Genomic DNA, 14,359 nt, shown 5'->3' on the forward strand with positions numbered 1-14,359 from the left:
TTAAAGGGTTAAAGGACACAAATATTATCAGTGCACTTGTACATTGTGGGTTATTCTGATACATTCGTGCCCAAATTGACAATGGCAACCAAAGTTACACACACACATGGATGATGAACCTGACAATCAACACACAGCTCATGGATACAGATAGCAGCGTCTTCTCCAAATTGCGCGGCTGCCAATAATTGCTGACACTGAGCAATATCTTGCTAATTGTTTGGCTCTTCTCTTCGGAAGGCCGGCCATCTGAAGGCCTCTAACACCCAACTTATGGACATGACCCAGGCTTCCAAATATGAAGACTAAAAGTTTACAGTTGTAGCCGAGTTGTGATATGGTATGCTCTAACAGTTGATACTTTTTGGTTGTAAAGGCTTCCTTGTCTAGACTGTAGTCAAACGTGCAGCCAACTTCTAGGATGAGAACCTCTCTGTTATTCTCATTAACAACAACAACAACAACATCGGGGTGTTTGCTGAAATATCAGAGAACAGTGAATTGTCACTACACAGATTGAACATACTGTATATGGCTTCACACTGGTGTGCTTATAAATACAGCACTGTTGCAGGTGACCTACAAATGTAGAGCCCTTTGTATGCATGACAGCCATTGAGTATGTGAGACATGGTTTCTGTTGTCTGGTCGTGACCTCACGAGACAGACACACACACACACATGCACACACCAAACAGACAGACACGCACACACACACACACACACACACACACACACACACACACACACACACACACACACACACACACACACACACCAGACACACCAGACACACCAGACACACCCACACTCTCTTTATGAAACAACAAACTCTCTGCAGGCCTAATGCTGTAAAAGAGGAAATTGGGAGACAAGATCTTGTTGTCAAGTCATCAGATGTAATTGTTCCCACCAGCGCTGTGTCTCTAGGGAGGAGGACTCAGGCTGTTTTATCTTCCTCATGTCTTTATTTATTCTTTCTCAGAAGCCTCTCAGATTATCTCCGTCCGTCGGCTTAAACTGAAACCAGAGTGAAGCACAGGGGCTTTCTGTTTGACATGCTTTTGTGTTTTATTTTTAACATCTTCTCATCTGCAGTAGATCCCTTTCACATGATGCTATTTCCTCTCGCCCTGCTTCCAGCTCTCTTTCTCATCCCCGTGACGACCTTTCTCCCCAAGTCCTTTTGGCCGGAGGGCCGGCCGACAATGGCGGATGTCCCTAATTGACCAACTGGCTCCCCATTGTTTTGTTGAAAACCGGAATGTCTGCATACTCTTCTGGTAGTCGGGGCTTTAGTGCCTTGCTCAAGGGAACCCAGTGGGTGTCTGTTAGTCTCGTACTCGAGACTCTTGTTTTAACATCATGAGTTGATACATTTTCATTTCATTTCAAACCTTTATTTAGGCAACTGTGGTTTCCCTCGTTTACATGGAGGGAAACCATGTAGTGTACCAGTTGTAATCAGTCGCTGATTACCAGACGACTGCTCCACCTCCATTAAAGGAAATAGAGACGAGGGCTACTTTCACACTGCAGGCCTTAGTGCTCAATGATTGTACTCTGATTTATTGCTCAGATCTGATTTGGCTGTTCACTTAAATAATTAAAAAAAAAAATTATGTGGCCAATATCAGATTCCAGTGTGAACTGGTCACGCTCCTGAACTGACCCGCATGTGCTAATGAGCAATAACGAAGATGAACGTAAACATGGAGGACACTGAAGTCACGGTTTATGGTTTAATTTATAAGCAGTGGAGGCCAGCTAATCCGTGAGCAGATGATAATGAGGGTGAGGAGGAGGTGAAAGAGCCGTTTCTTCTTTCAAACACAGACTGGTTATGATACGTCCCCCCCGGTTTTGCTTGTACAGAAGTGTCACCCCAAATACTTATAAGGTGAACGAACACCTCACTGTCCCTCCACTGACCACCTCCATCACTGCTGTCTTCCATGTTTGTATCCACTGACCTGACCACCTCCATCACTGCTGTCTTCCATGTTTGTATCCACTGACCTGACCACCTCCATCACTGCTGTCTTCCATGTTTGTATCCACTGACCACCTCCATCACTGCTGTCTTCCATGTTTGTATCCACTGACCACCTCCATCACAGCTGTCTTCCATGTTTGTATCCACTGACCACCTCCATCACAGCTGTCTTCCATGTTTGTATCCACTGACCACCTCCATCACTGCTGTCTTCCATGTTTGTATCCACTGACCACCTCCATCACAGCTGTCTTCCATGTTTGTATCCACTGACCACCTCCATCACAGCTGTCTTCCATGTTTGTATCCACTGACCACCTCCATCACAGCTGTCTTCCATGTTTGTATCCACTGACCACCTCCATCACTGCTGTCTTCCATGTTTGTATCCACTGACCACCTCCATCACTGCTGTCTTCCATCTTTGTATTCAGAGTGACTCTCGCCAGCACATAATTGTGATGAATGTGAATCTAGAGTGATGTAAAAGTTGCATGAATTCTGACATGACTGTTCAGACTGAGGTCGCATTGCAAATAAATCTGACCTGTATCTGATTTAGGACCACATATGAAAGTGGCCAAGATCAGAATTGAAAAGATCAGATTAGTTGTGATTTGTGCTCTTCACACTGTCTGAGTCACATAATGAGGAAAATAATGTGATTATGGGCACTCTTGCCTGCAGTAAGACCTAAGGCCTCCTCTTTAAACTCCTGTCTCCCTGTGCTGCACAAACCCTGTCTCCCAGGAGCTCCTGCACAACACACCGTTTCCAGCGAGAGCTTGTGTGTTTCTCAGAGTAGACATGTACCTTGGAATCGACCTTTCCTATATTACTACCTAAATTGTAAAGCGCTTTGGATAAAAGCTGCTATATGAATGCACCGTTTACCATTTCCTACCTACTATGCTGTTATGCACCCAAGTCTGTAGCACTCAAGTTTGACACTGTTTGACGAACAATCTTACTTACTTAGCTGCCAGAGTTGTACCCTTCCTGCTGACTTGTTGTATATCTAAATGTACAAATGTAGGCGTCTGTCGCTTCACCTGATCTTCTTGTCTAATCAGACCGGCGACCTTCTGTTCATGTCTCTCACTAACCCACCAGGCCACCACTCCTCTCCTCAGTTTCTCCCCCGGCAGCGTGGCTACATGGGTAGAGCTCTGGACTCATGATCGGAAGATCACAGGTTCAAGCCCCGGTCAAGGCCGTTGTCGGAAAGTGGTGTTGTTGTGTAGTCTGTCCTCTGGACTTGTCAGTAACAATGCCCCTGTTACGGTGATAGGGACACCGTACAGCCGTGAGTTAGGGCTGGGCGATTAATCGATTTTATCGATTAATTTGAATTATTGCACTTTATTAATCCCAATAGGGAAATTCATTCTTGTTTGATGATCAAGAGGCACCTTTTATTTGTTTTAAGTGAAGTATGGTGAAAAAGCAAGTTATTGCACTATTAATCCCAATAGGGACATTCATCTTTGTTTGATCAACACTAACCTTTTATATATATATATATATATATATATATATATATATATATATATATATATATATATATATATATATATATATATATATATATATATATATATATATATATATATATATATATATATATATACTGTATATATATATATATATATATATATATATATATATATATATACTGTATATAATCTATATTATTATATATTTTTTTAAAGTGAAGATTGGTGAAAGTTAGGTTTGCACTTCAATCCCAATAGGGAAATTCATCTTGGTTTGATATTTTTTTTTTGTCAAATAAAAACAAAGGTTATTTGAATGATTTCCTTGGCGTTTCTAGTTTTCAAGAGAGAAAAAAATCGATTAAAATCGGAAATCGGATAATTATTTTTTTTAATCTGAGATAAAAATGTTAGGCCATATCGCCCAGCCCTACCGTGAGTGTCGTCTTGCGAGATCCCAGGGCACATATCGCAAAGAGTAATAATAATAAACTTTATTTGTATACAGCTCAAAGTGCTTCACAGCAGCAAAAAGGACAGGCACAAAATGAGCACATAAAGCAAACATAGAAATCACATAGTTTTTCACATTAGGATCCAACATCCCAATAGGCCACCTTGTTTATGGTTTGATTCTATGGCAGTTTAGAGGGTAGGGGGTTCCCCAATGTTCCTGGCCAAATTCCCAATCAGGTCTCTGACATCAAGGCCACCTAATCATCCCTCCCCCATTAATTGGCTGACATCAATCCCCGACCCCTGAGCCTTTCAGTCATTGTGTAGTGCGATGTGTGCCTGGTGCCATTGTATGGCAGCCATTGAGCCTGCGTAGCCCAAGGTTGGGTGCTAACATTGTGGTGAATATACAGTGCTTTGAGTGTCTAGAAAAGCGCTATATAAATAAATAATAATAAAATATTCATACATGCTGGTGTAAAGTAGGGCTGTCACATTATTTTCGAATTTCGAATTTAATTTCGAATTTACATAAAAACGTGAGATTCGAACTTGAAGGGAGAAATTCGAATTTGAATAAAAAAAAATTTATTTTCTTAATTTTTTGATTTTTTATAATATTATTATAAAGAAAAAACGGTCAGGTCATATAGGTGAGACTGTGCTGAAAAGAATGATACCAAACATACCATGGTAAAAAAAAAGTTGCCAAAACTGACCTGTATCTGATTTAGGACCACATATGAAAGTGGCCAAGATCAGAATTGAAAAGATCAGATTAGTTGTGATTTGTGCTCTTCACACTGTCTGAGTCACATAATGAGGAAAATAATGTGATTATGGGCACTCTTGCCTGCAGTAAGACCTAAGGCCTCCTCTTTAAACTCCTGTCTCCCTGTGCTGCACAAACCCTGTCTCCCAGGAGCTCCTGCACAACACACCGTTTCCAGCGAGAGCTTGTGTGTTTCTCAGAGTAGACATGTACCTTGGAATCGACCTTTCCTATATTACTACCTAAATTGTAAAGCGCTTTGGATAAAAGCTGCTATATGAATGCACCGTTTACCATTTCCTACCTACTATGCTGTTATGCACCCAAGTCTGTAGCACTCAAGTTTGACACTGTTTGACGAACAATCTTACTTACTTAGCTGCCAGAGTTGTACCCTTCCTGCTGACTTGTTGTATATCTAAATGTACAAATGTAGGCGTCTGTCGCTTCACCTGATCTTCTTGTCTAATCAGACCGGCGACCTTCTGTTCATGTCTCTCACTAACCCACCAGGCCACCACTCCTCTCCTCAGTTTCTCCCCCGGCAGCGTGGCTACATGGGTAGAGCTCTGGACTCATGATCGGAAGATCACAGGTTCAAGCCCCGGTCAAGGCCGTTGTCGGAAAGTGGTGTTGTTGTGTAGTCTGTCCTCTGGACTTGTCAGTAACAATGCCCCTGTTACGGTGATAGGGACACCGTACAGCCGTGAGTTAGGGCTGGGCGATTAATCGATTTTATCGATTAATTTGAATTATTGCACTTTATTAATCCCAATAGGGAAATTCATTCTTGTTTGATGATCAAGAGGCACCTTTTATTTGTTTTAAGTGAAGTATGGTGAAAAAGCAAGTTATTGCACTATTAATCCCAATAGGGACATTCATCTTTGTTTGATCAACACTAACCTTTTATATATATATATATATATATATATATATATATATATATATATATATATATATATATATATATATATATATATATATATATATATATATATATATACTGTATATATATATATATATATATATATATATATATATATATATATATATATATATATATATATATACTGTATATAATCTATATTATTATATATTTTTTTAAAGTGAAGATTGGTGAAAGTTAGGTTTGCACTTCAATCCCAATAGGGAAATTCATCTTGGTTTGATATTTTTTTTTTGTCAAATAAAAACAAAGGTTATTTGAATGATTTCCTTGGCGTTTCTAGTTTTCAAGAGAGAAAAAAATCGATTAAAATCGGAAATCGGATAATTTTTTTTTTTAATCTGAGATAAAAATGTTAGGCCATATCGCCCAGCCCTACCGTGAGTGTCGTCTTGCGAGATCCCAGGGCACATATCGCAAAGAGTAATAATAATAAACTTTATTTGTATACAGCTCAAAGTGCTTCACAGCAGCAAAAAGGACAGGCACAAAATGAGCACATAAAGCAAACATAGAAATCACATAGTTTTTCACATTAGGATCCAACATCCCAATAGGCCACCTTGTTTATGGTTTGATTCTATGGCAGTTTAGAGGGTAGGGGGTTCCCCAATGTTCCTGGCCAAATTCCCAATCAGGTCTCTGACATCAAGGCCACCTAATCATCCCTCCCCCATTAATTGGCTGACATCAATCCCCGACCCCTGAGCCTTTCAGTCATTGTGTAGTGCGATGTGTGCCTGGTGCCATTGTATGGCAGCCATTGAGCCTGCGTAGCCCAAGGTTGGGTGCTAACATTGTGGTGAATATACAGTGTCTAGAAAAGCGCTATATAAATAAATAATAATAAAATATTCATACATGCTGGTGTAAAGTAGGGCTGTCACATTATTTTCGAATTTCGAATTTAATTTCGAATTTACATAAAAACGTGAGATTCGAACTTGAAGGGAGAAATTCGAATTTGAATTAAAAAAAATTTATTTTCTTAATTTTTTGATTTTTTATAATATTATTATAAAGAAAAAACGGTCAGGTCATATAGGTGAGACTGTGCTGAAAAGAATGATACCAAACATACCATGGTAAAAAAAAAGTTGCCAAAACTTTGAAAATACTGTAGCTTAGATTTTTTTTTGTTTATTTTTTTTGTTTTTTTTTTACTGAAATTCTAATTCTAATTCGAACTTGTCTACAATTCTGCAACGAATTTCGAACTAGATTTTTTGTTAAAGTGACAGCCCTAGTGTAAAGTAAAACTTCTCTCCTCCTCCCTCCAGGCGACATCTTCAGCTGCCACGCGGTGGACAACCCCAAGCCCCAGGCGGAGCTGGCCATGCTGAAGCAGTACGGCCCAGACGTGCCAGACGCCACCCTCCAGAGGCTGGTGGCGGCCTTCGGGGAGCTGCGCTCCATGGCCGACCAGGGCACCATCAACTACCCCTACTCCACCAGAGAGGTGGTCAACATAGTCAAACACCTCCAGGTAAACCACAGATTCACACAGAACACGCGTGTGTGTCTGTAGGACATTTCAAACCTTTATTTTAAACTCGAAAGGTAACTGAGGTTTACAGTCCTCGTTTACAGTCACGTCGAGTACATGCAGAAATTTGGTCCAGAAAATGCCTTGAAATGGTACAGGGAAAACGATAACATATCGACACGTTATCGTCAGGGGAAGGTATGGGGATATTATGCTGACCGAAACTCTGATCCAGGATCCAAAATGGGTCGCAGGCTCCACACACCTGGCCAAGAACACCAGGTATGTTCCACTGATCCCAGGTCCCTGGGGCAGTCTGCGTCCTGGGCTGGGGGAAGAAAAGTTACAGAACCGCTGAACAAACATTAACGTCCTCTTGGCTGGTTTTTATCTCTACTGAACATTTAGTTCAGGTTCATCTATCATTCATGAAGTCTTGACCTCAAAACGTGGCCAGACAGACGGGCAGGCAGACAGACAGACAGGCAGACAGACAGACGGGCAGGCAGACAGACATACAGACAGACGGGCAGACAGGCAGACGGACAGACGGGCAGACAGACAGACAGGCAGACGGACAGACGGGCAGACATGCAGACAGGCAGACAGGCATACGGACAGACGGGCAGACAGACAGACAGGCAGACGGGCAGACAGGCAGACGGACAGACGGGCATACATGCAGATGGGCAGACAGACAGACAGGCAGACAGGTAGACAGACAGACAGACAGGCAGACGGACAGACGGGCAGACAGACAGACAGGCAGACGGACAGACGGGCAGACAGGCAGACGGGCATACATGCAGATGGGCAGACAGACAGACAGGCAGACAGGTAGACAGACAGGCAGACATGCAGACAGGCAGACGGACAGACAGGCATACAAGCAGATGGGCAGACAGACAGACAGGTAGACAGACAGACAGATAGCTGCCGCGCTGGACGAGTTCACAGCTTAAACTTCTCCTTAATGCAGCCGGGTGAATACTTAATGACAATGTGGTTATTAATGCATGAGGACAGTGTGACTGATGGACAGGAGAAAGACCATGTCTCAGCATCTACCCCAGTCTGCTCTGACCTCACACACACACACACACACACACACACACACACACACACACACACACACCCACACACACACACACACACACACACACACACACACACACACACACACACACACACACACACACACACACACACACACACACACACACACACACCACACACACACACACACACACACACACACACACACACACACACACACACACACACACACCGTCATGCATGTCCACATGACCATGATGCATACACTGTACACACAGTCAAACAGAAGGGACGTAAACAGGCCAGTTGTCTGCAGGCTTATTTTATCCACTGGCCTATTTCTCTCTCTCTCTCTCTCTCTCTCTCTCTCTCTCTCTCTCTCTCTCTCTCTCTCTCTCTCTCTCTCTCTCTCTCTCTCTCTCTCTCTCTCTCTCTCGCTCTCTCGCTCTCTCTCTCTCTCTCTCTCTCTCTCTCTCTCTCTCTCTCTCTCTCTCTCTCTATCTCTCTCTCCCCCCCCCACTGTCTCTCTCTCTTTCTTATCTCCTCTCCTCTCCCTCTCTCTCTCTCTCCCCCCTCTCTCTCTCTCTCTCCTCTCTCTCTCTTCTCTCTCTCTCTCTCTCTCTCTCTCTCTCTCTCTCTCTCTCGCTCTCTCTCTTTCTTTCTCGCCCTCTCTCTCTCTCTTTCTTTCTCTCTTCCCTCTCTCCCACTCTCCCTCTCTCTATCCCCCCCCTCTCTCCCCCTCTCTCCCCCTCCTCTCTCTATTCAATTCAATTCAATTCAAATGGCTTTATTGGCATGACACAACTTGTACATGTTGCCAAAGCAAATGATTAATAACATAAACATGGATTACAAAACAGATATTAATGTTATAGTACATACAAAAATTATCATCATAAAATAAAACATAAAATATTACAGCATAAACATGTCAGGTGACTGTCACTCACTGTCCCTCAGTCTATGGCAGGCAGCAACATAGGCTGCTGCTAGCTCACAGCTTGTTGAGTCCTCCCCTAGTAGGACTGGTAGTTTTCCTGTATCTGGTAGTGCAAGAAAAAGTGATTTTTTTTAAATGCGTTTCTCTAATATATTTATATTTTTCACATTTGGTGAGGAAGTGCAACTCAGTTTCAGGCTCACTGAGGATGCAATGACAGCACAGCCTTTGCTCTGCAGGAAGCCAGGGTTTCCTGTGCCTTCCCTTTTCAACAGAGAGGCTGTGCTCACTCAGTCTGTATTTTGTCAAGGTTCTTTTTTCTGCTATGGTGTACTGTCAATTTAGAGCCAGATAGCACTGCATTTTGCTCTGTGCTTTTGTTTGTGTTTTCCAATAGGTGATGTAGTTTTGTTTTAGCTGTGTAGTAATTTGATTTATTCTGATTGGTGATGTGTTCTGTTCCTGAGGTGTGTTAAGAGAGCAGGTTTGTGGACTCAGCCTCAGTACCAGCTGGGTAAGGGGGTTCCTGATGCTCCTCAGCTCTTGGCACTGCAGGGCTTGATAATGGTACGAGAGGGGGTCACTTTGTTTTAGGTGTGTCCAAAAGTTAATTGCTCTTTTTTGTATTTTTAGTATTAGTGGGTAACGGCCTAATTCTGCCCTGCATGCATTGTTTGTAGTTTTCCTCTGGACATGTAGGAGAATCTTACAGAACTCTGCATGCAGGGTCTCAATGGGGTGTTTGTTTTGTAAGTGGACCTCTTTCTCTCTTTTTCTCTTTCTCGCTCTCGCTCTCTCTCCATCTTTCTCTCGCTCTCTCTCCATCTCTCTCTCCATCTATCTCTCTCTCTCTCTCTCTCTCTCTCTCTCTCTCTCCCTCTCTCTCTCATTCAATAAGTCTACATAACTTTTTTTTTTGTATTTTATTTTTTTTATAATTTTTTAAACAAACACATAAACAAACATGACAACACAAGATTAGATATACAAGCATTAATTAACAGTGCACATCCAATGAAATCACCATTTAGATAAATGTCTTACACAAGATATACCCCTAATACCTGCTATCTAATACCCTACACACATATGCTCTTGCTCGCACCCCCCCCCCCCCCCCCCCGGACGCTTATAGCTTATCCGCAACAGTAAGTTACTTCCGGGGTAGGCCTGATTGGCCCCGACAGGCACGTGACGCGCAACTTTCTCTGCCGCGCGGCACGCTTGCGGAATTATGTAACCGCCCAAATCCGCCATGATTTTCATTCAGCGCTTCAGCTCACCTGGCAGAGCAGCGGTCCTGCGGTCCGTTGTTGACGAGTTCGAATCCCATCAAATTTTTTTTTTTAACATGATTTTTTTTTTAACATGTATTCTTTCGCCGGTTAAGGTTAGGCATGGTTAAGGTTAAGGTTAAGGTTAGGCATTGTTTCGGAGTTGGTTAAGGTTAGAACGGTTAAGTTTAGGCGCTGTTAAGGAGCTGGTTAAGGTTAGAGTTTGTCTTAGAGAATGGCAATATTCTTTCTATGGTTAAGGTTAGGCATGGTTAAGGTTAAGCTTAAGGTTAGGCATTGTTTCGGAGTTGGTTAAGGTTAGAACGGTTAAGTTTAGGCGCTGTTAAGGAGCTGGTTAAGGTTAGAGTTTGTGTTAGAGAATGGCAATAGACAGCCTATTTCCGCGCGACAGCTCTCAGCAGCCTCGTTGCGCGTCCTGAGTTTGCCGCGTCACGTGCCTGTCGGGGCCAATCAGGCCTACCCCGGAAGTAACTTACTGTTGCGGAACAGTTACAGGCCCCCCGGACCCCCCATTGGATAATCCATCCATTATCATTCGCTCCTAACCAGACACCACCATTATATGCTAGCTTTTATTCTCTCCACCACTTCTAACCACATTGTCATTTTGGATTAATTGAGACCCAAAATTCTTGCTGTAGACAGGCCCGGACTGGCCATCGGGAGCACCGGGAGTTTTCCCGGTGGCCTGGCCTGCACAGGTAAAAAAAAATAAAAAATTATTACATTTTTTTTTTTTTTTTTTTGTCAGGCCATTGTTTCTAGTTGTGGCGGCGGCGCAGCGCGATAGTTAGATAACCTAGATGGGTGGGGACCAACCAGGATTTCACTGTCTGCACAAAGTTGGAGAACTATCTTACTCTCATCTTACTCTGAACTTCATAAAAGTCAGACAAAGCTTTCCAATAGCTCAAACAGTGAACTCCAAGCCCACGTGGTTGAACTAAAAATCCAAAGAAACAGACTAAGAAATGACGTAAACACCATGATCAGAACCGCAAAAAGAAATTTCATCAACGACAAAACTAAGGAAAACAAAAACAAACCCAGCAAACTTTGGAAATTACTCAATAATCAACTAGGCTGCAGTAAAAAACTTAAAACCAGATTCTCAAACATAAACATAAAGACGGACAACACGCTCATCACAGACAAGCTGGATCTAGCCAATTACTTAAACATCTTCTTCACAAACATAGCCACAACACTGGTAAACAAACTACCCTCCCACTCAGGGCATTATGGGGTAGAACACATAGTAGCATACTACAAAAACCTAGGGGTCCACAAAGACGACTTCAAACTTGAAATGGTAACAACCGATGAGGTACTCAAAAAATTGAGCGCCCTCCAACCTAACAAGGCCACTGGCCATGACAACATCCCCTCCAAATTCCTCAGAGACGCAGCAGCCGCCATCACCCCAGTCATCACACACATAATAAACCTCTCTATAAAACAGGGGCACGTCCCCAAGGACTTCAAAATTGCGAGAGTGACCCCTCTGCACAAAAAGGGCAGCAAATTAGACCCAGGCAACTACCGCCCTGTTTCTATTCTTACCTCCATCTCGAAAGTCATGGAGAAAATAGTCTACGAACAGGTCGAAAAGTACCTGGCGGAAAAAAATCAAATCTACGAATTCCAATCTGGCTTCAGAACGTCCCACTCCACTGACACATGCCTCCTCTATTTGAACGACCACATCAAACAAGAGGTGGACGCGGGCAAATACTGCGGCATGGTCATGCTGGACCTACAAAAGGCCTTCGACACTGTCAATCACTCTATTCTAATGGACAAGCTAAAGGCAATTGGTTTTGATAGCTTATCAGTGAGCTGGATGCAATCCTACCTGGAGGGGAGAGAACAGATGGTAGAGGTAAACGGTACTCTATCCCCCCCCCTCACAGTGAGCTGTGGTGTTCCACAAGGAAGCATACTAGGACCGCTACTGTTCCTAATTTATGCAAATGACATGTCGTCAGCCTGTGACTGCAACTTGTTCCTGTTTGCGGACGACTCAGCCCTGCTGGTCTCTGACAAGAACAAATTGCAGGTTGAAAAAACCCTCAGCACGGAACTAGGCAAAATCTGCATATGGCTCGCTGATAACAAACTATCATTACACATGGGCAAAACAGAGTCCATTCTCTTCGGTTCAAATAACAAACTCAGCAAGACCGACGGCTTCTCAGTTACAGTGGGTGACAATATTGTCACAAGGAAAGATGAAATTACCTACCTGGGTTCCATCCTAGAGGCAAATCTTTCCTGTGACAAAATGGCATCCAATGTAATAAAAAAAGTCAACCAACGAACTAGATTCTTGTACCGGATCTCCTCTCTGGTAAACAAGAATACCCTGAAGACTCTGGCAGGAGCACTCATTCAAGGGTACTATGACTATGCGTGCACCTCATGGTACCAAAGCACCTCAAAGGCGCTTAAAACAAAATTACAAACATCACAAAACAAACTGGTCAGACTACTACTTGACCTGAACCCCAGAACCCACCTCACCCCTGCCCACTTTGACAACCTAGGATGGCGTAGAGTAGATGACAGAGTACAGCAACTTGCAATGGGCCTGGTCTTCAAGATACACTATACGACCGGGGTGCCCATGTACATGTCAAAATACTTCCCAAAGGTCAGTGAATACCACAACCACTACACCAGAGGAAGCTCAACAAATCATGTTAAACCCAGATTCGGCTCAAACAAAGGACTAAACACATTTCGCAATTATGCCACAACAATGTGGAACGCCCTACCCAAAGCTGTAAAGGAATGTGAATCCCTGCCCACATTCAAAACCGCTCTTAAAGAGCACCTACGGGAGGCTGCAATTCGAAACTGGCCACCGTAAATGCCCAAAACCCCCACCACCATAATAGACAGTCTCCTCCCCACCGCATGTATATATTATTCCCTCCCCGCCGTATGTATATTTCTCTCCCACCCACCCACCCCCTCCTAATGTACAGTCCCCTCCCCATCATACTCTGTCAGGATCTAGGGGTAACAGTACTGTATATTTGAATACCGCTTATGTCACAAATGTATCAGTACTAAATACCTATATGTCCCTATGCCATAAATGTCATGTATGTTGTGTATGTCATAAATGTCTATATGAAATGAAAATGGGGGACCCTGATGGAAACAAGACAAACGACTTTCTCAGGTCTGCATCCCCTTAACAATTGTATGTATTGAGCCGTACTGTATTGTACCCATTCTGCAATCTGTTAAATAAAGTTTTCATTCATTCATTCGCTCTCACGCGGACACACACACACACACAATGGAGCCGTGCTGCCGCTTGCTAACGTTGATGTCAAGATGGACAGTGGAAGAAAGAGAAAGGGTGGAGGAGAGAGGGATAAAACAAAGAAAAAGAAAGGCCCTTACAGGAGAGAGTGGTTAACTGTATTATAATAGTAAATAGAAAAATATGTTGTGCTCTTGCTTTTTTCTTTTTGAAGGTGGAGAGAGTAGCATTGCTAGTGCCACAACAGTTTTATTTGAGGTCCATAACAGTACATTGTACTAAGCAATTGTTGGCTCATTAGTTTGTGATTCACATGCACTAAAATTCACCAGAATGCAGGAAATTAAGTCTTTGTAACAAAAAAAATCCTGGTGGGGGACCCCCAGACCCCCCGCTTAAAAAGTGGCCTGACTGGGGCTATATTTCGCGCTATATCTCCCGGTATGAATTATTTCCCCAGTCCGGCCCTGGCTGTAGATATTTCTAGATAAATCACATCGAGATATGTAAGAATCCAGACCTTCCGGCAAATTTTTTCCGGTTGAAACCATTGTGATGCTATCAGCTTTTTAGCCACTGTGATACCAGATAAAACCAATCTCTTTAGCTGTATAGATACTGCACACTCAAAAACAT

At 42.9% G+C, this 14,359-nt stretch overlaps 1 protein-coding gene across 1 annotated transcript in view; it reads left to right on the forward strand.

Annotated features, from left to right (window-relative positions):
• Nucleotides 1-14,359, forward strand: part of vwa8 (von Willebrand factor A domain containing 8) — a 238,558-nt gene that overhangs the window by 206,180 nt on the left and 18,019 nt on the right. Inside the window, exon 25 of the mRNA XM_084309724.1 lies at nucleotides 6,950-7,155. Coding sequence (XP_084165850.1) covers nucleotides 6,950-7,155 — 206 coding nt within the window. The remainder of the gene's footprint in view (nucleotides 1-6,949; nucleotides 7,156-14,359) is intronic.

This window comes from Notolepis coatsorum, assembly GCF_963971535.1.
Source record: "Notolepis coatsorum genome assembly, chromosome: 3".
NCBI lineage: Eukaryota > Metazoa > Chordata > Actinopteri > Aulopiformes > Paralepididae > Notolepis > Notolepis coatsorum.